Below are 24982 nucleotides of genomic sequence, written 5' to 3'. Positions count from 1 at the left end.
TGGAAACTTCTAGGTGCTTTTCTGAAGATCTGTAACAGGACACTATGAAAGTGGGTGCTTGATGGTGTGTTAATGATTATGAGCCTGTAAATACTGAAAATATCTTAGTTATTCTTATCTGCTTGTCTCTATCCTTGAAGGAAGAGAAGGGGAGGTTATTAGGTGAACTTAGGGGTAATCAATCTGTATTTTCAGTTCCAATGTTACTTAAATGATTAATATGTCCATTTATAGATTTGAGCAAAAAATCTGACCAAAGGTTAAATTACAGATTGGTAAACTTTGTGACTTCCAAAATTAGTGATTTTGAGAGTGAACTAAAAGTGAAACTGCCAGGTTTATTTAGGTTTTCCCTCAGTTATACATACACATTAACAAATATAGAATAACAACCTGTGAAAAATGCTATGAGAGAAAACAATGGCTATGGAAAAGAAGAAAGAAGCCTTGCTTTAGGCTGGGAGGAGGGTCAAGAAAGGTCCTCCTAAAGAACATGTGGAAGCCCGAGCAGGGAAAAGACCAGGACCAGGGCACAGGGGGAGGTTCCTGGCAGGAGGAGGCCTCTGTGCCAGGTGGAAAGGAACTGTGGGCACAGGAGAAACAGAGAGACCAGGGTAGACGGAGTTGGGAGGTCCTGAGCTCTGGGGAGGGCGAGGCTGGCTGGCATGGAGACCAGTTAGGGAAGCAGGGAAAGGAGAGACATGAGGAGGCCCACAACGGTGGTCCCCATTCTCCCTGACTCCACACACCCCTCAGGTCACAGGTGCTCAGCCCAGGGAAGAGGTCCCCCCAGACACGAGTATTCCCACAGGTCAGTGACTGTGTGTGTCCCGTCGCCCCCCCCCCCGCCCCCATCAGAGGCAGGAGGCAGGGGTGGGGCAAAGCCAGGGAGAAAGAAGCCCAGGGAGCTAGGCTGGTCTAGGTTTGGCTCCAGACTCCCCCTGTGGCCGGGCACGACCCAGGTGACCAGTCCATAAGCGGATAAAAGTTTTTACCCTCAGCGCTTAAAAAGGTTCGTAGATGAGTGGATGTAAATGTTCGGCCCGTGTAGGGGGTTAAATAACTGGGAGAAAGGAGGCATTTGCAAGAAGATAGCAGGAAGGGAGACTCTCAAGACAAGCCTTGGGGACTGAAGGGTTGGGGGGGTCTAGTAAGAGCTGGGTTGCGGCCTCTCTCGGCCATCACCAAGAGGAAGGGACTGGAATTGGGGCGGGGTGCGCTTGAACCAGTAAGCGTTAAGCAGCGCGGTGAGGGGGCGGAGCAAGAGCCGAGCAGGAAGGAGAAAGGGGAAGAAGCCTGGGAGGAGAGGAAGCTCGCGCAGAAGAGGTGAGGGCCGGGACGCGAGCGGGTTCGGGAACCTTCTCTGAGGCTATCACAGGTGAGCCCCCGTCCTGGGGGGAGGTGACAGCAGGACTGGTGCTTGCTTCCTTTCTGGGGTCCTCGAAGACGGGCGCGCGGACGGGGCAGCCTTTTGAAGACTGCGCGCTGGCCATGACAGCTTCCCACCCCCTCTCCAACTGCCTTGGGCACCCAGCGCCACCCTAGCGGCCCCGGGAGGCATGGGGGCCTTGGGGTAATGCAGGTGGCCTCTGGCTGGGGCTGGCTGCGGATTCCAGCTTGCTGCCTCTGAGCTACACCCCCACATTAGAAAATGCGGTAACCCCCTCTTTGTCATCCTACCCTCACCCCCATCCCGCTGCCACTGCCCGCCTGTCAGCATCCCAGTCCCCACCCTCACCCCAAGAAGCCCAACAGACCTAGGTGTGGGCCACTTGGAAGCTGAAACCCTCAAAAGGCTGACTTAGTTGTGAACTGATTACAAACCGGTTTCGAGGGGAACAGACCACCAAAGCTGAGGCGGTATGGTATCTTTGCTTCCTGATTGTTGTCAGGGCCTAATGCCCAAGCAAAAGTAATCTAATTTGACCCTAGGTCAGCAAAGACTTCCTCTGAGTCTTAAGGAAATAAGGTGTCCAGTCCGTGCTGGCTGCTGATCTGGTGCTTTACGGGCTTTGTCCCTCATCCTTAACTCATCCCTCATTCTTTATATTTGTGCAACAGCTCCTCAAGATTGCTGTACCCCTCACACCTACTTAGTGGGTGAGAAAGGTGAGGAACGGACACAGCAAGTCACTTGCCTCTGTGCATTGGTCAGAAGGAGGAAAGTCAGGATTTGATTTGGATTTGTGTTTCCCATGCTGGGGATTGACTAGGCCTGGCACATGCTGGGCAAGCACTGTGCTACTGAGTCACATCCCCTCCCTGAGTTAGAATTTGAACTCAGGTCCTTCCAACTCCATGACCTTCCCGTGAAGGGGGAGCCTACAGCAACTTCAGGCACCTAAAGTGAAGTCTGGATCAAGTAGGGACTCCCTTGTCACATAGGCCTTGCAGCTTAGTAACTAATGTAGGAAACAGAAAGGTGTGTGAGATATTTGTTCTGTAGGGAGGTCAGTGATAGTCATGGAGCCCAGGGCTGCAGAGTGAAGTGGTGTTGCCAAGGTCAGAGGCTCAAAGTCCACTAGGAATATGTTTATCATGGCCAAAACCCAGGACCTGTTTTCCGAGCCATGTGATTGCTGTTGATGACTCATTCCCTCCTTCAGTAATTTCCTGCACTTTGCATCAGCTCTCAGTCTGTCATTTCCTTGGCCTGATCTTGATTTTTTTGAGGGGAGGGGTACTGGGGATCAAACTCGGGTCCTTTCGCTTGCAAGGCAAGTGGTGGAACCATTGGGCTACATCCCCGGCCCTAGGCCTGATCTTGTTTTGTTTTTTGGTTTTTTTCTTCTCATCAGTATTTCCTTGCGCTCACTGTCCACATTCGCCAATACATTTTTTAGATAGTTTTCAGGTTCCTCATTTAGACTGTCAGTCTCTGTGATGGCAGTTCCCAACTCGCCTCTCCAGCCTATCCCTAATCTTGGGACTCTGGACCCAAACTCTCAGATATTCTAATCTCTACTGGCTAATTCTACTGCTTGCCCCCACAGGTACCCAAATACAACATTCCCAGATCCAAAGTTATCCCATCCTCCCACAGGGCTTGGGTCTCTGCGGCTCCTTGCCTAGGCTAGTGCATTACCTTCCACACTAGTCCTCCTGCCCCTGGAGTCCACCCACCTCTACACAGCCTCTTGAAAGTTCAGGAGTCATCTTGTTAGTATCTTGAGATCTAACAGACCTTTCTCCTCTTCTTTCGAACCTTGTACCCTGAAGGAGAACCCTTCCCACTTTGTATAATTGCTCACTTATCTGTCACCATTAGTGTGTGTGTGTCACATTAGAAATTGAGTTTGTAGATGGTTGCAGATTAAGACTAATGAAAGAGCAAAGTAAGCTTTCCAATTAAGTGCTGTTGGTACTAGGAGTGATTATTGATATAGAAACATTCAGTTATGTTGTAGTAATTCTCTTCTACTTTTCTTAGACATTGGGTCAAGGAGTAAGCAGAGCATTCAAGAAGAAAAGCAAGGAGAACATCATCATGGCTTCAGTGTCTACTCATGGAGACCAAGAGAAAGGGCCTCAGTTGCCACCACTGAGCAAGAAGGTATATTTTTAATTTGAGTGGAAATTGAGAGTGGCCATCTGAAGAGGGATATCTCATAGGACTTTCCTTAAACTTCACCCTGACCCGCCATCTTACTTATTTTTTTCAGTCTGCCTCTTTGTTAAATGGGTGCAGGGAACATAGACTGAGGAAGGAAAGTGTGGTTTTGGATGCCTCGAAAAGAAGCCTTTTAAAATTTTATTTACAAACTCTTTTTGGTACACTTTCCTGTTTGGAACTCAGCTTAGCTAACTCATAAAGAGGATGTCCGTGACTGAAGAGGTTTCCTGTAGCAGAGCAAAACTCTTGTCACTATCAGAATGATGCATCTTGCTTATTTTTACATTTTTTTGTTACTAAAGGTTATCATACTAAGCATATGCTCTGACGGGTGTTGCTTTTAGGATAGCAGAGTCCTTAATTACTAATTAGCCATCAGATTGAGAACTCACATGTTAACATGGGCACATTTTTTCAACTTGTTAAGAATGAATATTATTTGCTTCAGCAACATAAAATGAAAGAGAGAGAGAGAGAGTATTTGGTGGATAAATGGAGCTCATGTTCTTGGGGTCAACGATTCAAGCTAAAATTATCTTTGGAGGAGATAATGTATAAGGAGCAAAGAATAGGAGAGGCAAACAGACAAGCAGTAACAGGTCACAAGGAGAAGAATTTGAAAACTGAGCTTCCCCTGTGAAATAGCCATAAAACGACCATGGCTCTACAGAAAAGGATCCCTAGAGCTCCTGAAAGGAGACTGCAGGTCTTGACCTTGAATCTGGGAGCACAGAAATTGTGATAGTTTGGTGTGTACATATGTGTGTAAAGGGGATTTTTCTTATTTCTGCTGCAGCCACAGCAGAAGCAAGAACAAATACAGATACTCCTTTTTTTAGAGTGGGCTTCTATGCCAGTAAACCCACCAGCAGTTGCAAATAGCGTAAGTCAAAAATGCGTTTACAGGGCCAGGGATTTAGCTCAGTGGTTCTGCCACCTGCCTCCCAAGTGCAAGGTCCCGAGTTTGATCCCAGGTACCAAAAAAAGAAAAAAGATGCATTTAATACATCTGTCTACCATACATCAAAGCTTAGCAACACAATTCACTGTAGAGTGCCGGCTGTGTACCCTCGTGATCATGTGACCGACTGCGAGGTGCTGCCCAGTATCACAGGAAATTGTGTATTATAGTGCATATGGTTAGCCCTGGACAAGATCCAAATCCCAAGTATGAAAGCCTGTCGATTCCCACCATCATAAAATCAAAAAATGTGGACCAGCATGAGTTAGGGACCATCTGTATTTACATGGGACACACAGGAGTGCCTGCTGAGGGGCACTTGTGGTAAGGAACCAAGGTGATAGAATGACAACAATCACTTCTGCATTGGTGTGCATCACCACAGTTACAACTGTTGGCCTCACACTGATTGCTGCACCCTTGTACTGAGGCATGGGTGTAGAGAATAAAAGGGTGGCCACCAGCTTGCGCTGCTTGTAGAGCTCTGGAAGTACAGGAGCCATAGGGACCCTCACCCTATTAACATGACATCATGCATTTCACATACTTGGCATAGAGCCTAGTCCGTGAGAAAGTGCTTAAGAAATGGTTCTATCACCGTCCTTGATATCTACTATAAAACAGTCTAAAAAGAGCAGTGGAAAATCAGAAGATCTCTACCTTCACTGAGGAGGCAACATTGAGCTGGGTCTTAAAACCAGGTAGATCCAGGCATGGTAGTGCATACCTGTAGTCCTAGCACTTGGGAGGCTGAGGCAAGAGGATCACCTTGAGTTCAAGGCCAGCCTGAACTACATAGTGAGACCCTGTTTAAAAAACAACTAAAAAAGACCAGGTAGGTAAAGGGAGTGAGAAGCCTGGTAGGTATAGTGAACTGGATGGGTAGAGGTTTGGAGGCAAGGAAGGACACATGGCCTCAGCTGAAATTCAGCCTGTCCAGATAGCTGCTCCTTGTGCTCTAGACAGTAAGTCACTCTGTCTCTCCAACTGGGATTCATTCCTTGCCTAAATCCATCGAGTGGATTGACCATTAATGAAGAGCTGGGTGTCATGGCTCATGCCTGTGGACCCAGCTACTCAGGAAGCTGAGGCAGGAGGACGGTGCAAGTTCAAGGCCAGCCTAGACAACTTAGGGAGATCTTATCTCCAAACAAAAATAGTAAGTTCAGGGTCGGGGATTTAGCTCAGTGGTTTCCCCTCCTGCTGTGCAGGTGCAAGGACCTGAGTTCGATCCCTGGTACCAAAAAAACCCAAATAATAATAATAATAAGTTCTGGGAATATAGTTCAGTAGCAGAGCACTTACCTGTACAATGCCATGGATTTAATCCCCAGTACTGAGAGAAAGAGATGCAGAGACAGACAGACAAAATGGGTGCTTTATCTTTTTTATTTTGTTTGTTTGTTTGTTTGTTTATTTATTTATTGGTGTTTTGAGACAGGGTCTCACTATGCAGTTCAGGCTGGTCTTGAACTCACTATGTAGCCCAGGCTGGTCTTGAACTCGCAGTGATCCTCCTGCCTCAGCCTCCTGAGTGCTGGGATTATAGGCATGCATGCCTGGCTTGGATGCTTTTCTGATGATCTGAATTAACTCACCATGTAATTTTCCTTACAGAGTTTCTTGTTTTGTCCAAAATCAAAACTGCACATGCACAAAGGAGAGGCTGCCAAGATTATCCGAGAATGTCAAGAAGAAAGCTTCTGGAAGAGAGGTAATCTCATCCCTCTTGATGTTCATTAACACTCTATTTGCTGCAATATCCATCTCCATCTCCTATTAGAATTATGCTGATGATTTATTATTGAGCAGGGTTTTACATAAATCCTTAAAGAACTTTGATATTAAGAGATGTTTAGAGTTTAAATCCATTTTGAGACCCTTTTCAGGGCAGAGATGACATCTAATTGTGGAGCTCTTTACCTCACTTTAGCAGAAAGTGACACACACGTAACTCTTTCCTTCTCGTGAGCACAACATATATCAGGACCATTACTTAGAATTTCTTGATGACCAAAAAGTAGGCCTTACCTAAATTCCACTCATGTCTAAGCTTCATAGGACTCAGAAATGATGCCTAAGTTCCTCTGAGGCTTCATCCCAGAGCCTAACACCATGCCTCAGACATAGAAAATGCCTCATAAGTACTTGTTTAGTGAATAAAAAATGGCAGTGTTCCATAAATACCTCTCTTCCTGTTTCTGAATAGCATTTTGTGGTGAGTTGCTTCCTTTTTCTAGGCCTGCTTTACATCAGAAAAGGGTGTGAAGTCCAGCTGTGTATTAAAGTCCCTTCCAATTAAAAAAACAAGAAAACTCATGATTCATCATTTGAAAATAGCATAGCTGAAACTAGTGGTGCATAGCTGTAATCTCAGCACTTGGGAGGCTGAGGCAGGAGGATTGTCATGAGTTTAAGGCCGGCCTGGGCTACATATAAGTTCAAGGCCAGCCTGAACTACATAGCAAGGCCTTGTCTCAAAAAAAGGAAAGAAAAGAAAATGGCATAATAGCCTATAGCTGTACACCTAATATCTCACAACATTGCTGACAAAGGGATAATTTAGACTTTGGAATTCTAATCTTGAGTTCATAAATCATGAAAATGGCATAATAGCCTATAGCTGTACACCTAATATCTCACAACATTGCTGACAAAGGGATAATTTAGACTTCGGAATTCTAATCTTGAGTTCATAAATCATGCAAATCCAGTATCACCAGGATTAGAAGTAACACTCTAGAAGGTGATATTCATTGTGAGTTATAATGATTACTGGTTGTGCTTCTAAAAATTGATGTCTCTTCTGATAGCATATGACCAAATAATTTAGTGAGCCCTAGTAGATTCACACTTCAGTATGAAGTGGCTTATCATCAAGTAGCTGGTTATGAGTGGGAAAATGGGTTTCTATGTAATTTGTCTTGGTTGCTAGGAAGAAACAGATATTTGTCACTGCTCTCTGCTTTTGGAAGAAGTCATTGACACATTTTGACAGAACTGGAAACTACTCTTACCAGACTAAATTGCTTATGTCAACAATCATAGCTAAACATTACACATGTTTAACATGAATGTAGTCTTATAATCTTTTCTGTTGGTCTTAAGGCAAATACTTATCAGGTTGTGGGACAAAATATCATGAAAGACAAACAAAACAACAAAATACTAGGGAACTATCCTAGATTAAAGCAGATTAGAGAATTAACTGTAATACGTGATCCTTAAAACCTGCAGCAGTGGAAAACATTACTGGGGCAATTGGAGAGATTTGAATACAGATTATGTATTAGTTAATACAATTTTTCTTGAGTACTCCTCAAGAAGCAAATTTCTTGAGTATGCTAATAGGATTGTGATTATGCTAGAGAATGTTCTTGTTCTTAGAAGATGCCTGCTGAAATATTCCATTATGAAGAGTCATGATATTTGCAAATTTCAGATGGCTCAAAAAAAAATAGAGAGGGATAAAGCAAAATTTTCACAATTAGTGAATCTAGAGGAAAGCTATGCAGGAGTCTATCATAGCGCTTTTTAACATTTATGGATTGACATATCAAAAGATATAGCTAACAGAACCCCAAAACTCAATAACCAAGTGTCCAGATACCCTAACATGCCCATGGTGGATATAGGGATTAGATCTTGCACATGTTAAGAATTCAGTAAATGTGGATGTCAGAAATGGAGGTGAATGGAGTTCTGATTTGGTTAGATTTGATGCTGTGCATTGGATGAGTGACTGAGGAAGATCACAAGAAACTTCTCCATGTAGTTACTTAATTAATAAGTATTTGTTAAATAAGTAAAGTAACAAATGAATAAAATTCACTGCCAAGGAAGGTAAGAGAAAAGCTCGGAGCAATTATCCCAGACTTCTAGGTGAGATGCTATGCTTTAAGATACCCAATGTTGAGGGCCATTTTTGTTTTACAGCTCTGCCTTCTTCACTTGTAAGCATGCTTATTACCCAGGGATTGGTCCACCAAGGTAAGAGTCACTATTTGTAAATAGTTTAACTTCAGAGAGCCCAGGTTCTATGACCCTCCTGGCAGCTTCTTAGCACCGACGACCTTTTATGTTGAGGGAAGAATTTACTTATGCATATCTTTGCCTATTTTTAGCCCAAGTCCCTGCCTCCTGGAAGAGGTCTTAATCCCCAGTTGAGTGAATGTATTATGTTACTTGACAAAGGGAAATTAAAGTTGCAGATGGAACTAAAGTGTTAATCAGCTAACCCTAAAATCGGGAGATTATCCTGGATGGTTCCAGGGTGCCCAGTATACCCATTACACTACTTAAAAGTGAAGAAGGGCATCAGAAGATAGAACCAGAGATGGCAGTGTGAGGACTTGACTCAACATTCTGACTTTGAAGATTCAGGAAAGGGCCATAAGCTAAGCAATGTGGGGGATCTCTAGGATATAGAAAGGCCAGACCCCTAGAATCTCCTAAAATTAAAGCAACCCATTGAAGGAATATGGTTACAACCTTAGTTTTAACTCAGTGAGACTGATTTTGGATTTCTAACTGTAAGAACTATATGATAATAAATCTGTGTTGTTTTTAAGCCATTGACTTTGTAGTAATTTGTTATAGCAGCCACAAGAAACTAATACAGTGCCTTTCCTGTACCAAAAATCCTGTGTCAGGGACTGTGTCTGTGTTTAAATAGATTGCTCACTGCACAAGGCTGCTCCAGTGAAGAGATGAGTGGGCTGAAATCCACCCCCATGCTCTGTTCATCAAGCCATTGTCCTGGCAAGAGGCTGCATCCCCTGAGGAAGGGCACCCTGTCTAATTCACACAAAAGACCATGAGGATGGGAAGCTACCTTGCATGTCTACTACAGACTTGTGCTAGCCTATTTTCCTCTCTGTTCCTCCTTCCTTGTTCTCTTCTTTGTCTCCACCTAACGAGAGAACCCATAGACAATGCTTAGTGCCAGGTAACAAAAGCCACCCATTGTCCTTGCTGTCACTGATATCATTTTATAAGAAATATGTCTGCCCAGTAAAGACAAGGGAAGCTATCCTAGTTCTTCTTTGGGTCTCAGAGACCACACATGTCATATATCTAGGGGAACTCTAATATTATTATTGTCTATTTAATACTACTATTGTCTGTAATGATCATATATTAAATATGATGTCATCTTTATAACTTGAAGATAGTCTTTTTTTGTACCGAGAATCAAACTCAGGACCTTGTAGTTGCCAGGCAGGCACAGCACCACTAAGCTAAATCCTCGGCCCAAAGATAATCTTTTTGTAGAAATATATTCATCAATCAGCAAAAAGCTTTTGTCAGACTGTTTTTGATATAGAAAAACAGTATGGCCAGGACATAATATAGAGTTTGTCTTGTGATTATTAAGCTATTCAAATATGACATCTTTTGCAACTGTGCAAAAGTTTTTCAAGAATATGTTAGCTTTCTATGAGTGCTGTAACAAATTACTGCAAACACAATAGCCTAAGACAACACATATTTATTATCTTACAGTTCAGGAGGAAGTGTTTCTTCTGGAAGTTTTAGGATTTCTTTCCTTTTCCAGCTTGTAGAGGTCACCCTTATTCCTTGGCTAGTGCCCCTTCCTATGTCTTCAAAACAGCTACATTGAGCCAAGTTTTTCTCACATTGCCATCTTTCTTTTCTCTCCAATTCCTTCTTCTATATTCAAGGATTGTTTTGATTATGTTGATTCCACCTGGATCATTCAGAACCGTTTCCCTATTTTGAAGTTATCTGGGGCCGGGGATGTAGCTCAGTGGCACCACACCCCCCTAGCCAGGACAAGATCCTGAGTTTGATCCCCTGGGGAAAAAAAAAAAAGATAAAACCAAGAGTAAAATTATCTGATTAGCAACCTTAGTTCCATTTTCTGCCTTAATTCCCTTTATGTAGTGCAACATATTCTCAGTTTCTAAAGATTATGGTATAGACATCATTAGAGGGCTGTTATTCTGTCTACCACAGGTTAAAATGTTTTCATTTAAAGATTGTGATGAGCCAGTTGTGGTGGCATATGCCTGCAATTCCAACATTCTGAAAGGCTGAAGCAAGAAGATTGCTAATTCAAGTCCTGCCCAGGCAACTTAACAAGAACCTGTCTCAAAATTAAAACAAACAAACAAATAAATAAAAAGGTCTGGGGATGTAGCTCAGTGTGAAAGTCTGGGGTTCAATCCCTAATACTAGACACACAAAAATAATACACACACACACACACATACACATATACTGTGAATCTCTAAATTGAAGCTTCCTATAGATTTTAAAAGAAGAGAAGATATTTAGTTCAGTGGTTTCGCCGCCAGCTGCACAAGCACAAGTGCAAGGACCTGGGTTCAATCCCCGGTACCAAAAAAAAAAAAGAAAAAAGAGAAGAGGGTGATGACTGATTTCCTTTCATTCCATTTAACTCAGTCTTTAATGATCTGTTTCATTTGAGAGTTAAATTCAACCAAATCGAATGATAACTCTTCTAAGATCTAAGATCATTTCTTTAGATTAAGAAAATTTGTACATTTAAGAAATTTTAAGGGCTGGGGATTTAGCACAGTGTTTCCAGTGCCTGCCTCTCAAGCACAAGGTCCCGAATTCGATCCCCAGTACCAAAAAAACAAACAAACAAAAAAAGAAATTTTATATTTTAGCCAGGCATGGTGGTGTACACCTATAATCCCACTACTTGAGAGGCTGAGACAGGAAGATCACAATGAGTTTGAGGCCAACCTGGGCTACATAGTGAGTTCAAGGCCAGCCTGAACTACATAGCAAGACCTTGTCCCCCCTCCCCCAAAAAAACAAAAAAAAAAGAAAGGGAAAAACAAATTTAATATCTTAAATTTTGAACTTTTCTTTATAAATTTAAATAAGTTACTTATAAATTGTAATAAATAATAATGTATTTGTATGTTACTCCTTAGGTTATTTAGCAGCTAATCCAAGATTTGGATCATTGCCTAAAGTTGCACGTAAGTCATAGAAGTAAAAAAAAAAAAAGCAGATTCACTTTGATAAGCAAAGATGCTTATAACAACTGTAGAAGTGAATGCCCAGCTTAACAAAGTTGCCTGTATTGACTCTGAAATATCAGTCTCTGGTTTCTACCACTTTCTGTGTCCTAGTTCATTCAGCACTTACTGACATACAGCTTAGCAGGAGGCACCTCTCTTTAGAAGTCTTCTTTAAAGCATGGACGAAGAGGGATAAGCAGGATATACTGTACAGTTGTTCCTCAGTATCCTGGGGGATTGGTTCCAGGGACCCTGAGAACACCAAAATCCACAGATTCTCCAGTCCCTAAAAAAATAGCATAATAATTGCCTATTACCTGTGCATTTCCTCTCTATACTTTAACTCATCTCTAGATTACTTATCCCTAATACAATGTAAATACTGTGTAAATGGTTATTATAGTGAATGACTTAGAGAATAATGAAAGAAAAAACATTTGTGTGTGTTCAGTACAGACTCAAATTTCTTCATTATTTCCGAACTGCAGTTGGTTGCATCTGTGGGATGTGGAGTCAGTCCATAAATATGAAAGGCCCACTGAAACAAAATCAACTGCAGAGCATCAGAGTGATTGATCTGTTAGGATTTTTCATTTTCTTCTTCTGGGCTAGCCAATCTTCAGAGCATTACCTATGATGGACATAAAAAAGTAATTTCTTTTAAAAAAATCAAGGACAGGGCCGGGGACTAAGCTCAGTGGTTCCACTGCCTGCTCCGCCAGCACAAGGACCCGAGTTTGATCCCTGGTACCAAAAATAAATAAATAAATAAGTCAAGGACTTTCTAGTAGTAACAAATTTACCATAAACTTGGGGTTTCATTTTCCTCCTGGAATACATAGACCTTTTATGTATAGAGAGGGTGTGTTCCAGTTTATAGGCAGACATCGCCGTCACTCCATTGAAGGAATGGTTCAAGATTTCTTCCATGGAAGGTTCCCTCTACCTTGTTATCTCTGTAGTGGAAGACGGACTGAAGCTCCCAATGACTTAAATCCATAAAAGCAAACGAAGGAGGTCTCCTGAAGCCATAACTCAGACCTCACCTTTCCTTCTCTAGTGACCTCAGCCACTTGTCTGGGCCCTCTCCTTTGCTTGGTTTCTCCTGGCCCTTCTGCTTCTGCTTCAAAGCAGAGACCAAAAAGTCTCCATTTCCCACTCTGGTTCTGCATTATGGACTTCATTTTTGATTTATTTTTATGATTGAGTTATCATAGTACTGTACTTTTAATATAAAAACTACTAGTCTTAATAAAGAAAGTTCTAGAAGGCAGCTAATGGAGAAGATTCTGAATCTTTCAATTATCTGTATTTCCTAACCTGTCCTCACAGTTGCGGGTATCGTGGGATTTGCCCTTGGAAAGGCCTCCTACATAGGAGTGTGCCAGAGAAAATTCCACTCCTTTGAAGATCAGCTTCGTGGGGCTGGTTTTGGTCCACACCATAACAGGTTTGTAATCTATTTGATTGAAGGATTATAATGAAGGTAATTATAAGAAACTAAATGAAAGATCACTCACTATTTACAGCATTAAGCACATTTTAAAAATTCATTTGTTAAAAACATCTTTAGCCAGGCATGGTGGTGCATGCCGGTAATCCTAGCACTTGGGAGGCTGAGGCAGAAGGATTGCCATGAGTTTGAGGCCAGCCTGGGCTGCAAAATAAGTTCAAGGCCAGGCTGAACTACATAGTGGGACCCTGTCTCACAAAATTAAAAAAAAAATTTTTAAACTCTCATAAATTTTGAGTTGTTACTACTCAACTTCAATAATAATTATTATTTAACTTAGTTCCTATTTTATTTGCTCAACAAATATTTAATGGATACCTATTATGTTCAAGGCATTGTGCAAGTCTCTAAAGAATTCCCTAATGAGCAGACTTGGTTTCTACCATCACAGGGTCATACAAACTTTAAACAGTCTTCCTTCCTGCAGGTCTTCTCAGAGCCTTCTCTATGTTAATGGATGATTTCCCCTAGAGGACATGAGCATGAGGACTATGGAGTTAACAGCACAGTCTCTCCTGGGAGAGTACTTGCTTTGAAAATTATTTCTTCCACTTCCTAACTGTAACCATGGACAAGTTTCTTAAACTGTCATCTTCAGTTTTCATGTCTGTATAAAATGATGAACACAGTCATTCATGTAGGACTAGAAATGGTTATTCGTGACAGTAAGTGCTATTTCTACTCTAGTGTTGGGGACACATTTCTCTAAAGACTCCTCACATGTCCTAGAGGATTCTATTTGAGGAGCAGCATAACACAGGGAAAACAGCACTGAGCTGGAAGTTAGGGCTCTGAGCTCTTTTCCTAATCCTGTGGCTTTAAAAAGCTGTCCTCACTCATCCTGTAGTGGTAGATAGGGCCCTAAACGCTATCTCTTCCTAATGAGCCATGTGTGGTCCAGAAAGGTGCACACACTTTTGCTGTAGTCAGAAAGGGACTCTGATCCCAGCCCACTTGTTTTACAAACGCTTGGAGAGCCATTAATTCATATTTACAGACAACACCAGCTTCAGTCCATCGTTGCAAAGCTGTATTTTAGGGTCAGCTGGCTGAAGAGCACTTGACCACAGGATTCTGGTGTGTGCAGGGAAAGTAGAAAAAAGCAAGCTAGCATGGGCGAAAATTTTGGTAACTGCTTCCTCTTCCTCTTCAGTTTCGGAAGTTATGAACACAGGATTGAAATCTACATTTTCTAGATGATCTCCATTGCTCTGCAGTTTGTATGCAGAAGGAAGTGGTTGAGTAAATGGACTTTAAGCTCTGCATTCTGTGGCTCCACTTCACCTGCACACTTCCTGCCATAGCAGTCAGGCTCTGGGCCTGCATTAGTAGCTGGTAACCAACCCTAAGCCCTGTGTGAAGGGCCTTTACCAGCAATAACTCACAAAGTGACCTGATTTTCTAATGAAGGCAAAAGAGAGCAGGGCACCTAATCAAGTTGAGGTTGAGGAGGGAATGAAGGAAGGTGCAGCGAGGAGGACTTCTTAGAGAGGATGGTGCTTGACTTGAATCTTAGAAGACTGGTAGGAATCACAGCAAGGTTGAAGAAGGAGATTGCAGGCCAGGAGTGGCACATAGACAGGAGGAAACCTGATTTATGAAAGGGAATCATAAATACATCCTATAGCTGGAGCATAAAGAGCTGTTAAGAAGTGGCAGAAGATAAGCTGGAAGACTAGTGCCACATGAAGAATTTATACTTCTTCTCACAGCAATGGAGTCAACTAAGTAGTAAAAGGGTGAGAGATGATGTCTTAGTTACTTTCTCATTGCTGAGAAAATATTCAGCATACACAAGTTAAAGGAAGAGAGGTTTATTTTAGTTCACAGTTCTTAGAGGTTTCAGTCCATAGTTGGCTGGTTCCAAGGCAGGGCAGCATGGCAGAGGAAAAACAGCTCATGGCATGGCAGGCAGGAGGCAGCTAGCCTTCTTCTTTCCTTTTTTATTCTGTCGAGGCTACAAGCCTATTGGTTGGTACCACCCACACCCAGAGTGGGTCTTCCTTCTTCAATTAATCCATCATCCAAAGCCAGAACTCTGCTAAACCAATCTGTGGACTAATCCACAATTGCACACCCATGATCCAGCTGCTCCCCAAAGCCCCACCTATGAGCACATGAGGCTTTGGGGGAACATCTAGATGTAAGCCATAACAGATGGGTTCACTGTCCATCTCTCTGGGGATTTGCAGTAACAGCTCCTCCTCTTGCTGCCTTCAGAGTAACCCTTCCCACTTGGCCAGGCTGACCTTTCTGCCATGCAGAACTCACCCTGCCACTGTCCTGCATAAATGTAGAACTCCTGTTGCAAAATCTTCCTGCAGGCAGATGCTCAGCAAGTGTTTCTGGAGTTGAATTTGTAAGAATCTAAAATGTTAACCCTGGGGAGGGCCTCAAGGACATCTGTTCCATAAGTGTAAATACTACGTTAGAACAAAGCTCTGTGTTTACCTTGGTATTGTGTTAGATCCTCAGGAAACTTACACATATTAGGCAGACTATAAAACTGGGAATTTTGGATATGCCATTAAGATTTTTACTTAAAAAAGTTTGTATGGGGCATAGTATCATACACCTGTAATCCCAGCACTCAGGAAGGCTGAGGCAGAAGGATCATGAGTACAGCCTGGGCAACTTAATGACTTACCAAGAGCCTATCTCAAAATAAGAAAACAAGCTCAGTGCAAAGGCCCTGATTTCAATCTCCAGTACCACACACACACACACACACACACACACACAAATCATAGCTATATGATGTGTTTCTAAACCTAAACCTAATTGTGTAGGCCTATAGTTAAATCCTGGCTAAATGCACTATGTGTTTTATGATTTTTTTAATGCTAGTGGTAGAAATTACTCAAGTTCGAAAAGAGTCAGGACCCTAAATGTAATCCTGACCTCAAGTACAACCGTATATTTCAACATAAAGATCATTATTGGCTTTTTTTCCCTTTTAGATGAAATTTGGGGGATTTTAAGCCGTGAAATGATTATTCTTGAAAACATTAAGCCAATGAACTTCAGCAACTTCAGGATAGGAAATGTCTCAGTAACGCAGTGTTAAGACTAGAGTTTGCACAAGAACCAAGAGAGACTATGTAAAGGTGCAAATTTCCAATGATGAATGTCATTATATTGTATACCTAAAATGTACCAATTATTAGAATGAATAACCGATAATGTAAAATAGGAATAAAAGGTCCAAAGGGGTAGGGGTAGTGGGAGGCACAGGGGAAAGGAAAGAAGGGAAAGGAAAAAATGATGAGAAATGGAAAAAATGGAAATAAAGTCTTTGTAAATAGGGAAGGGTGGAGGGCTTGAAGGGAGGGCTAGGAATGGGGAAAAAATAAGAACCAAGATGTATTATATAAAGGTACAATTCCCAATGAGAAATGTAATTGTGTTGTATACCTACAATGTACCAATAAAAGAATTTAATACAAAAAAAAAAAAAAAGACTAGAGTTTGCATTGTCTGTGTGCAAACCACTCCCTATTTCTGCTTCTTTTGTAGGCACTGCTTGCTCACCTGTGAGGAATGCAAAATAAGGCGTGGATTAACTGAGGAGGGAGGCTCCCAGCCTTCTGCTTCCTAAACTCTGTGTCTGTGGCTTTTGAAGTTTCTAAATCCCTGAATTTGTACACATTTAAAATTTCAAGTGTACTAAAAAATAATATACTTCTGGTGAAAGAGACATCTTGTGATTCATTCTTTTGAAATGCTTTCTGTGGAAGGCTCTCAACTGACCAATGTGTTTTTCTGCTCTTTAAGAACATGGTGGGAGGGGCTGAGGGTGTAGCTCAGTGGTAGAGCACTGTCCTAGCATGCTGGAACTCCTGGGTTCAATCTCCAGGAGGAAAGAGAGAGGGGAGGGAAGGGGGAGAGAGGAGGAGAGGAGGGGGAGGGGAGGCAGGGAGGGAAGGGAGGAGAGGGGAGGAGAGGGGAGGAGAGGAGAGGGGAGGGAAGATGTTGAGAGTCCTCACACATCAAAAAGAAGTGACCCTGGGCTGGGGATTTAGCCCAGTGGTGGAGCACTTGGCTTGCAAGCAAAAGGTCCCAGGTTCAATCCCTGGTACTGGAAAAACAGAGAAATTACATTGCATCCTCCCTTACTTATAGCTATGTAAAAAGAATTTAGAGTCTGATTAGCCCCCAGCTATTTTCTTACTCTGCCTTTTTTTTTTTTTTTTTCCAACATTTTAAGTTCTCTGGTAGAGGACAGGAATGAATGATGAAAAAGTTGGGAAGTCATGACCCAAAGAAAATTTATGTGTATGGAGATAGCAATATGGGATAAGAAAGACTGTGCCTTACAAGTATTAGAAATGCTTCCTAAAATGTAGAGGGCAAGATTTTTAATGAAAAACATTTCACTGGAAAGCTGGGCATGGTGGTATACACCCATAATCCCAGCATGCGGGAAACTGAGGCAGAAGGATTTTGAGTTTGAGGCCAGTCTTGGCTACACGGTAAAACTCTGTCTCAACAAACAAACTATAAACAAAACAAATTTGTTTAAAAGGGACAGTATGGATGAACTGCCCCTTCACGATGAAGGTGACTGGTTCATGTGTATGGTAGAAAAACACCCATCATTTTTAGGTTACCTGCTTAGCTAATGGGTGCAGGCTCAAGGTCAGTGGTCAGTAATCAGGTTCTTTTATAGACTACTGGTGTTCTGAAAGAATACACCCAACTTCCCAAAAACTGCTCCCAGGGGACAGCTTATTTATGGAAAGAATCACTAAAGGAATTCATAAAATGATAAACTCGTAGAACTTTAGGGAGTAGAGGCAGCTAGTATAATCCCAGAATTGGATTCCTATTCTCCAACCACATTTGTTGCATGAAAAAAGAAATCATATTTGAGAATCTCTTATTTTATGACAAGTTGGCTGAGCCCTATACTGAAACTTCTCTCACATCTTCATGTCTTCTCAGGAAAATGCTTTAGATATTGTCATCATTGGTGTATAGTGTGTGTGTGTGTGTGTGTGTGTGTGTGTGTACACATTTGTGTTTTACTTAATGCATGTTAAAAGCCACCCTATACCATGGAGATAAAAAAGTTAATGCTTTTTGTGTGGTAGTGCACACCTGTAATCCCAACTACTAAGGAGACTGAGGCAAGAAGATTGGAAGTTGTCAAAAGCCAATATGGGCAACTTAGTGATACCTGGTCTCAAAATTTAAAAATAAAAATAAAAAAGGTGAAGGATGTAGCTAAGGGTTCCCTAGGTTCAATATCCAGAACTGCCAAAACAAGCAAAAACAGTTAATACTTGGTATGAAATATTTTATTTTAAACATCAAAAATATGTGGAAGTTGTGTTGGTTTTTTCCTTTTTTTCCTTCTGTTCTAAGGATAAACCCAGGGCCTGGAACATGGTAGCCAAACAATCTGCTGAGCTACATCTCCAGCCCTAGATGTTTTTGTTTTCATGTGAACATTGAATGAATGGAGTGATCTGACAGAGCCCCATTTTCATAGTACATATACTGTCTCTACAGTCAGTAAAGTTCTATTTCTGCACATCAGAATGCAGAGCCAATTTCCCAGCTTGTTTGCATGTCTGTGTGTTGCCAGGGATTGAACCTAGAGACTCATGCATGTTAAGCAAGCACTCTACCACTGTGCTGTACACCTGTGCTGTGTATTAGCTGAATCTAATACACCTGACCTACCTAAAATCAGGTGCTAGTCTAGCTTCTTGGATGGAGTTTAATCCTTGGCTCTGACAACTAGCAGTTGGTGATTCTGTTATCTCAGCTAATGGAAAAAATTCAAAACTGGGCACAGTTATTTCCTGCATCCAGAAAATTATTTCCTAGGAATGAGAATATTTTCACATTGCAAAGCATAGCAAGTCAATATTAAAATATCTGTCTTGTGGCACTGGAAAAAATGTATTTATTATTGTCGAATGCAAACTTTTTTTTTAGCTGTTGACATCATCATAGATCTCAATTAAGATGGGTTTATTGCTTGAGCTTCTGCTTTTTCTAGTAGATAAATTATTCATTGAAGCAGTTTACCATAGTGATCTTAGTATGAAAGGAGAAATCAGTAAGGAGAAAACTAGAAGGTCATCAAAGAAGTCTTGACTTCTGCTGCATATTTCCTGCATGTATTAGAAAGCAAGTGTCTGGGGAAGAATGTCTGTTTCCTGTGTTTCAGAAGCAGCATCTGCCTTTTAGCACTGAGTAATGACCAACACTCATCATCAAGTTGGTCATAAAAACAACTTTCATGATTTAAAAAAAAGGCCTGGCAAAGAACAGTAGGATAAAATTGTAAACTTGCATGAAAGAAAAAAGCTGATGATACTTAGTAAAAGTTGGATATATATAACCAACCTTATTGACAGAATTTCCCTACGATGACATGGTCTGATAGTCTAGAGTGAGGGAAATGAAAAATATCCAATTTGTGATGGTGCTCAATGGACAATGGGATTATGCTCTGATAGACCTATCGTGAATTGAAGATGAATCTAATACACCTAACCTACCTAAAATCATGGTTTCTATTATCCTATCTTCCATGTGCTCAAAACACTAGATTGGCCTGCAGTTGAACAACATCGCCTAACACAAAGCCTATGTTATAATAAAGTGCTGAACAGCTGGTATGTATTGAATGCTGTAATGAAATGAAAAACGGGATAGTTGTACTGGTACTTTTTTGCTCTATTGTAGCCCCCAAATCACGAAGTTGAAGCATTCTAAAGTTGGAGACCATGTTTTGAATTTGATTATTGGAATTTAAAATGCAACATTAATACTTTATCCATGAATGTACCTATAAGAAAATACAAAGTTAATATCTGAAATCAACAAGCCTCACTCACACGTTTGTAGTTATTCTAGTCACCATGGTGAAATGTTCTTGACAGGAGAATGATACTAGTAATGAAGATCCAAATCCAACCAGAAAACATCAGATTTAATCCAGTTCATCCTCGTGGCTCTTCAGTGATGTTTTAGAAGTGCATTTATTTCTTGGCTTACATATGGATAGATGATTAAAAAGGATCCTGTCAACATAGCTTTAAATTTTGAGGCATTGGTCAAAATATTCCATATACTTTGTTGGCTGAGGTGATCATTTGTTTCTAAATTTTGCTCCAGTTTGTGTAATCTTGGAGTTTAAAAGTTATTGCTGGAGTTAAATTGTATTCTATATGAAATATGTATCTCACAATTTTAAAAACCAGTGGGATAATCCTTTTGTGTGCTTTTCTTTATCAAAATAATCAGAAATTCCAGAGAGATTTATAATACATATGTAGTATGTAATACTCATATATTTTAAAATTCTTGAGCTAAAGGTGTTGTTCAGTGGTTGAACATTTGCCCAGCATGCATTAAGCCCTGGGTTTGATCCCCAGCAGTACAAAAAAAAGAAAAAAGAAAAATTCTCTTAAAGATATTCTCTTTAGGGCCAGGGATTTAGCTCAGTGGTTTCGCCACCTGCTGCGCAAGCTCAAGGACCCGAGTTCAATCCCTGGTACCAAAAAAAAAAAAAGATATTCTCTTTACTCAATCTAAGAATAAATTAGTTAATATTATAAAAATATTACAGTTTATCTTGAACAACTGAAATAATGAAACGTAATGCAAATGTTGTGTAATTTTCTTGTTATTTGCATAATGCAACCTGTTAAATTGACAAAAGATTTTTCCAAATTTCAGATATAAGGCTGATTTTGTAGATATTTAGGGTTGGCAGAGATTTCAGTAGTTAATCCAGAGGCTTCAAAGTTCAAAGTCAGACTGATAAAGAAATTGAGTAAAGCTGGAATAGTAGCATATTAAATACAAGCATATTATTCACTTCCCCCCACACAAATATCTGGGCCTGTCAAACATTCCAATTTTTCAAAACAAGTGAAGGTTTTTAAATGAAATTTTCTGGATTTAAAATGGTTTCTTTATTTTTATGTTTTGGGGTTTTTTTGTTTGTTTTGGGTTTTTTTGAGACAAGGTCTCCCTATGTAATCCAGACTGGCCTTGAACTCACATCACAGGTGTACGCTACCATGCCTGGCTAGATTTTAAATGTTTTCGCACCTTTCTGAAGAATTTAGCAGCTGAGCAGTGGATCATACCATGGGACAATTATATATTCAATTTTTTTTTTTTTGTATCAGGAATCAAACTCAAGGCCTCATGCTTGACAGGCAGATGCTGCACTGCTGAGCTACATTCTTGGCCCTATAAGAATATTGAGTCTCCACAGCCAGTAAAAGCCCACCTTTCTGGACCTTATAGTCTCATCACTGGTTCTTTTTTTTTCCCCTGGTACTGGGGATCAAACTCACGACCTTGCACTTTGTGAGGCAGGTGTGCCACCACTGAGCTAAATCCCCAGCCTCTCATCACCAGTTCTTGGTTTGAGGTCCACTCCAACCTCTCACCACTCCCTGCGGAAGTCCCTCTGCACTGTTGCTGGCAGGTGAGACTCCAGAACCTGCTTATGTTCTCCGGGAATGGACACTTCCTGCGCCGCAGTGCAATCAGGGTTGGGGTTAGGGTTAGGGTTAGTGTTTTGTTGTGGTGTTTTCTTATTCTGAATCCCTACGGTGTTTTGTTTTGTTTGCAGATTGAGGCACTTTGTAAATGTCAGTCTAAATCTGTACTTTTCCTGTGGCTACAAAATGTAATTCTTACTTTTCTTTCACATGACAGCCTTTAAGTCCTGAAAAATTGTTTTTCTCAAAATTCTGGCTAAAGGACCCCATTTTTTTCAACCTTTGGAGTAGGTTTGCAATTGAGTCACAGTCTTATCTCAGGAGACTATTCGGTGTGTGTGTCCTCAGACACAGACCCCAGAAATGGAGTGAGCAGTTCAGAGGAGAGTGGGAGCATCACACTTTTGTTTCAGGCCCTGGGACTGTTAGCAAGCATGTCTCCAAGTCAGCCCTACGCTTCAGATCCAGGCTCCATTATGTACCAGCTACTTGACCTTGGGGTTGTTTTTTTAAAATCTGCTCTGAACCTCAGTTTCCTCATATAGAATATAAATACTAGATTTACCTGACAGGTTGTTCATGAGAATTCAATGAGCTGATACTCATAAAATGCTTAGAACAGCACATGGCTCAGAGTACTAATGGATATTAACTATTACAACTACATTACCACTAATGGAGCCTAAGGACATTATTGGTTCACACTTTCAGCTCTGACAAGGCTTTTACACATGACCTACTTTTAAGTCAGGTCGCCCCATTTTATGCTGAACTTCAGTGTAGTACATTATACACTTACCTCCTTTCAATTTCATAGAACTGTCTTTTCAGATATTTTTTTCAGTCCAAAGTCTGATTCAACAGGTTGAGTATGGTATCATCCACACTATAAAACATTGTTTCTAGGGCTGGGGATTTAGCTCAGTGGTGCCAGCCTGCCTTGCAAACACAAGGTCCTGAGTTCAACCCCAGGTACCACAAAAAAACCAAAAAAACCATTGTTTCTGCCTTTGGTTTCTGAATTTGTGGTGTTGTTTTTAGGTGTTCAGAGTTTTTGTTGACTAAATGTTTTACAGGAGCAAATTTTAATGTTATAAAATACAACCCTCAAATAGTGGTTTATTTTATTAAAGACAGGCTCTCACCTCTACATATAGGTGGGAAAGAATGGGATTAAGAATGGAAGAGTAACAAAAGGAGAACCTGGGAGGTAAAAATCAATTATAAAAATGTATATGTAATATCAAAAAATAGAAATAAAAAAGGAATCTATCAATGAAGGATTACTAAAACTGTTATTTATGGTATCACAGAAAATAGACAATGTGCCTAATGAACTTGGTTTAGCTAAGATTTCCAGGCAGCATTGAGCCAGGTGTCACTTGAATTTTTTTTCCCCTGAAATGAGAGAGACATAATAAAAGGAACAAATTATTGTTTCCAAATGGAATTTAAAGAAAACACAAACGCTCAGAACAGTTCTTTCAGCCAGCTAAGTGTTCTCATATTCAGAATGGCTTCCAAGCAAAGACTAAATCCAAAGTGAGAAGTTTCTTTTCAAGATCTCAGAAAGATAATAGTGCCAAAGACATTTCAGACAAACACCTCCCTGTGTGTCCTGAAAGCATGTGTAGGGCCGGGGATTTAGCTCAGTGGTTCTGCTGCCTGCCTTGCAAGTACAAGGTCCCGAGTTCGATCCCCGGTACCAAAAAAAAAAAAAGAATTAAAAAAAAGCATGTGTATTAGCTCTCCTATTGCTGGTACAAAAAACCTGCTACCCACAACTTAGGGGAGGAGAGGTTTAATTCTGGCTCTGTTTCAGACCACGGTTGGCAGGCTCCGAGGCTGGAACATGGCAGAAGGTTGTGGTGGAGACAAGCTGCTTACTTCATGGCAGCTGGAGGGAAGCCCAGCACAAGAGCAATGGCAAGAGGTATACCCTACAAAGGCAATGATCCACTTCCTGTAAAGGCACCCCACCTCCCACCATAAGAGGACATTCAGCTATAAACATCAGTCGATTCATCTATTATGTGTCCCCATGCCCCAGCCATGTCCCCAGCTCAATCCAGTCAAATGGACAAGATTAACTGGACAGCATGCCTTGCACGACCCGCCCAAGGCTTCTTAGAATCTGAAAGATGTTTATCAGACCCACAGGGTGCCCAACATAAGAGGGCTGTTTTCAGTAGACTCACAGGTGGCTTCTGTGTAATGGAGTTGACTGTAAATTGATGTGAGAAGTTTAAAAAGAGGGGGTAGGGTTATTAGCTTGGGCAGGACTGCTGTAAAAGGCCACTGGATCCTCAAATTTGTAAGCAAGTAGACTGAGAATATTAGTTGGTTGCAAAGATTTGCTGCCTTTGTGCAGGATTTAGAGGGTGGGTCAAGAGTCTAGAATAAACACCACAGAATACTCTGAAGCTCTAGTCAGGGTGTGGCTGACTGGACTTCAGAACTGCTATGGACAAATAACTGGCAAACTGTTTTCAGTTTTGGTGGAAATGGCCATTGGATTTAGGGCTTTCACACTGAGCTAGCCCGTTTTATTTTTTTGAGATGGGATCTAAGTTGCTAAGTTGCCCAGGATGGCCTCAAACCAAATTCACTGTCCTCCCACCTTAGCCTCCTAGAGTAATGGGATTACAGGCATGTGCTTCACATTGGCTGACATATGACTTATTCTTCCTTTTTCGATGGCATGCCTACAATAGTTATATTATCCCTACTAGGTTAGAGTATTTGAGGTGAGCAAGCCAGATAACTCGGGCCTTTGGACTGAGGGGCAATAAGTAGCCTCATCCATACTTGAATCTGATTAGATGATGTGCTCTTGGACTTCAGGCTGATAAATGGGATATGAATTGGAGGTCCTGAGAAAGACACTGGATTTACTTTGTACATGAGAGATGTGAATTACTGGGGTCAAAGGGCAGACCTGAAAAGATGATTGCAACATCCCATTCATTCTAAAATATTAATGGGTGGAGAGTTTACACATTTCTGCCCTTTAATAAGCGGGCTTGTGCCAAAATAATGCTACATGACTCAGAGATGGGTCATACACAAAAGGTGATGCAGCTCTGGACATGCTTTCTGGACACTCCCACTGGGGTTCTAAAGTCATGATTGCTCTGCGTGCCATGCTGTGAGGAAGCCCAAACTAATACATGGAGACATAGTGAAATCCTGAAGATACACAGACAGGCCCCAGCTGACCAGGCACCCTCTGCCCTGGCACGTGTCTCACCAGCATGTGTGAACCTAAGAGACCCAAAGTCAAAGCACTCAGTCAAATCCTTCCTTAATTCCTTGACTCAGAAAACTGAGCTAATAAATGGCTTGTTTTAAGCCACTAAATTCTGAGATGATCTGCAGTGACGGTTAGCTGAAATG

At 41.3% G+C, this 24982-nt stretch overlaps 1 protein-coding gene across 5 annotated transcripts; it reads left to right on the top strand.

Moving 5' to 3' along the window:
• Positions 1–1232: 1232 nt before the first annotated feature.
• Positions 1233–16806, top strand: Ociad2 (OCIA domain containing 2). Of its 5 annotated transcripts, none has more exons than XM_004849738.4 (7): positions 1233–1378; positions 3431–3553; positions 6192–6288; positions 8511–8564; positions 11507–11554; positions 12929–13046; positions 16626–16806. In XM_004849738.4, exons 2-7 carry the CDS (start codon positions 3488–3490, stop codon positions 16705–16707), a joined length of 465 nt encoding a protein of 154 aa, XP_004849795.1. In that variant the 5' UTR covers positions 1233–1378; positions 3431–3487; the 3' UTR covers positions 16708–16806. The 5 variants fall into 5 exon arrangements, with proteins under 5 accessions (XP_004849795.1, XP_021118029.1, XP_087043739.1 ...); XM_021262370.2 differs by lacking the exon at positions 16626–16806 and adding an exon at positions 13537–16567; XM_004849739.3 differs by having other exon boundaries at positions 1245–1326.
• The last annotated feature ends 8176 nt before the right edge of the window (positions 16807–24982 follow it).

This window comes from Heterocephalus glaber, unplaced genomic scaffold, assembly GCF_053883595.1.
Source record: "Heterocephalus glaber isolate CG9 unplaced genomic scaffold, H.glaber_assembly_v1.0 deba00001509, whole genome shotgun sequence".
Taxonomy (NCBI): Eukaryota; Metazoa; Chordata; class Mammalia; order Rodentia; family Bathyergidae; genus Heterocephalus; species Heterocephalus glaber.
The sequence above is the reverse complement of the archived record's forward strand: the minus strand, read 5'-3'. Positions and strand labels throughout refer to the sequence as shown.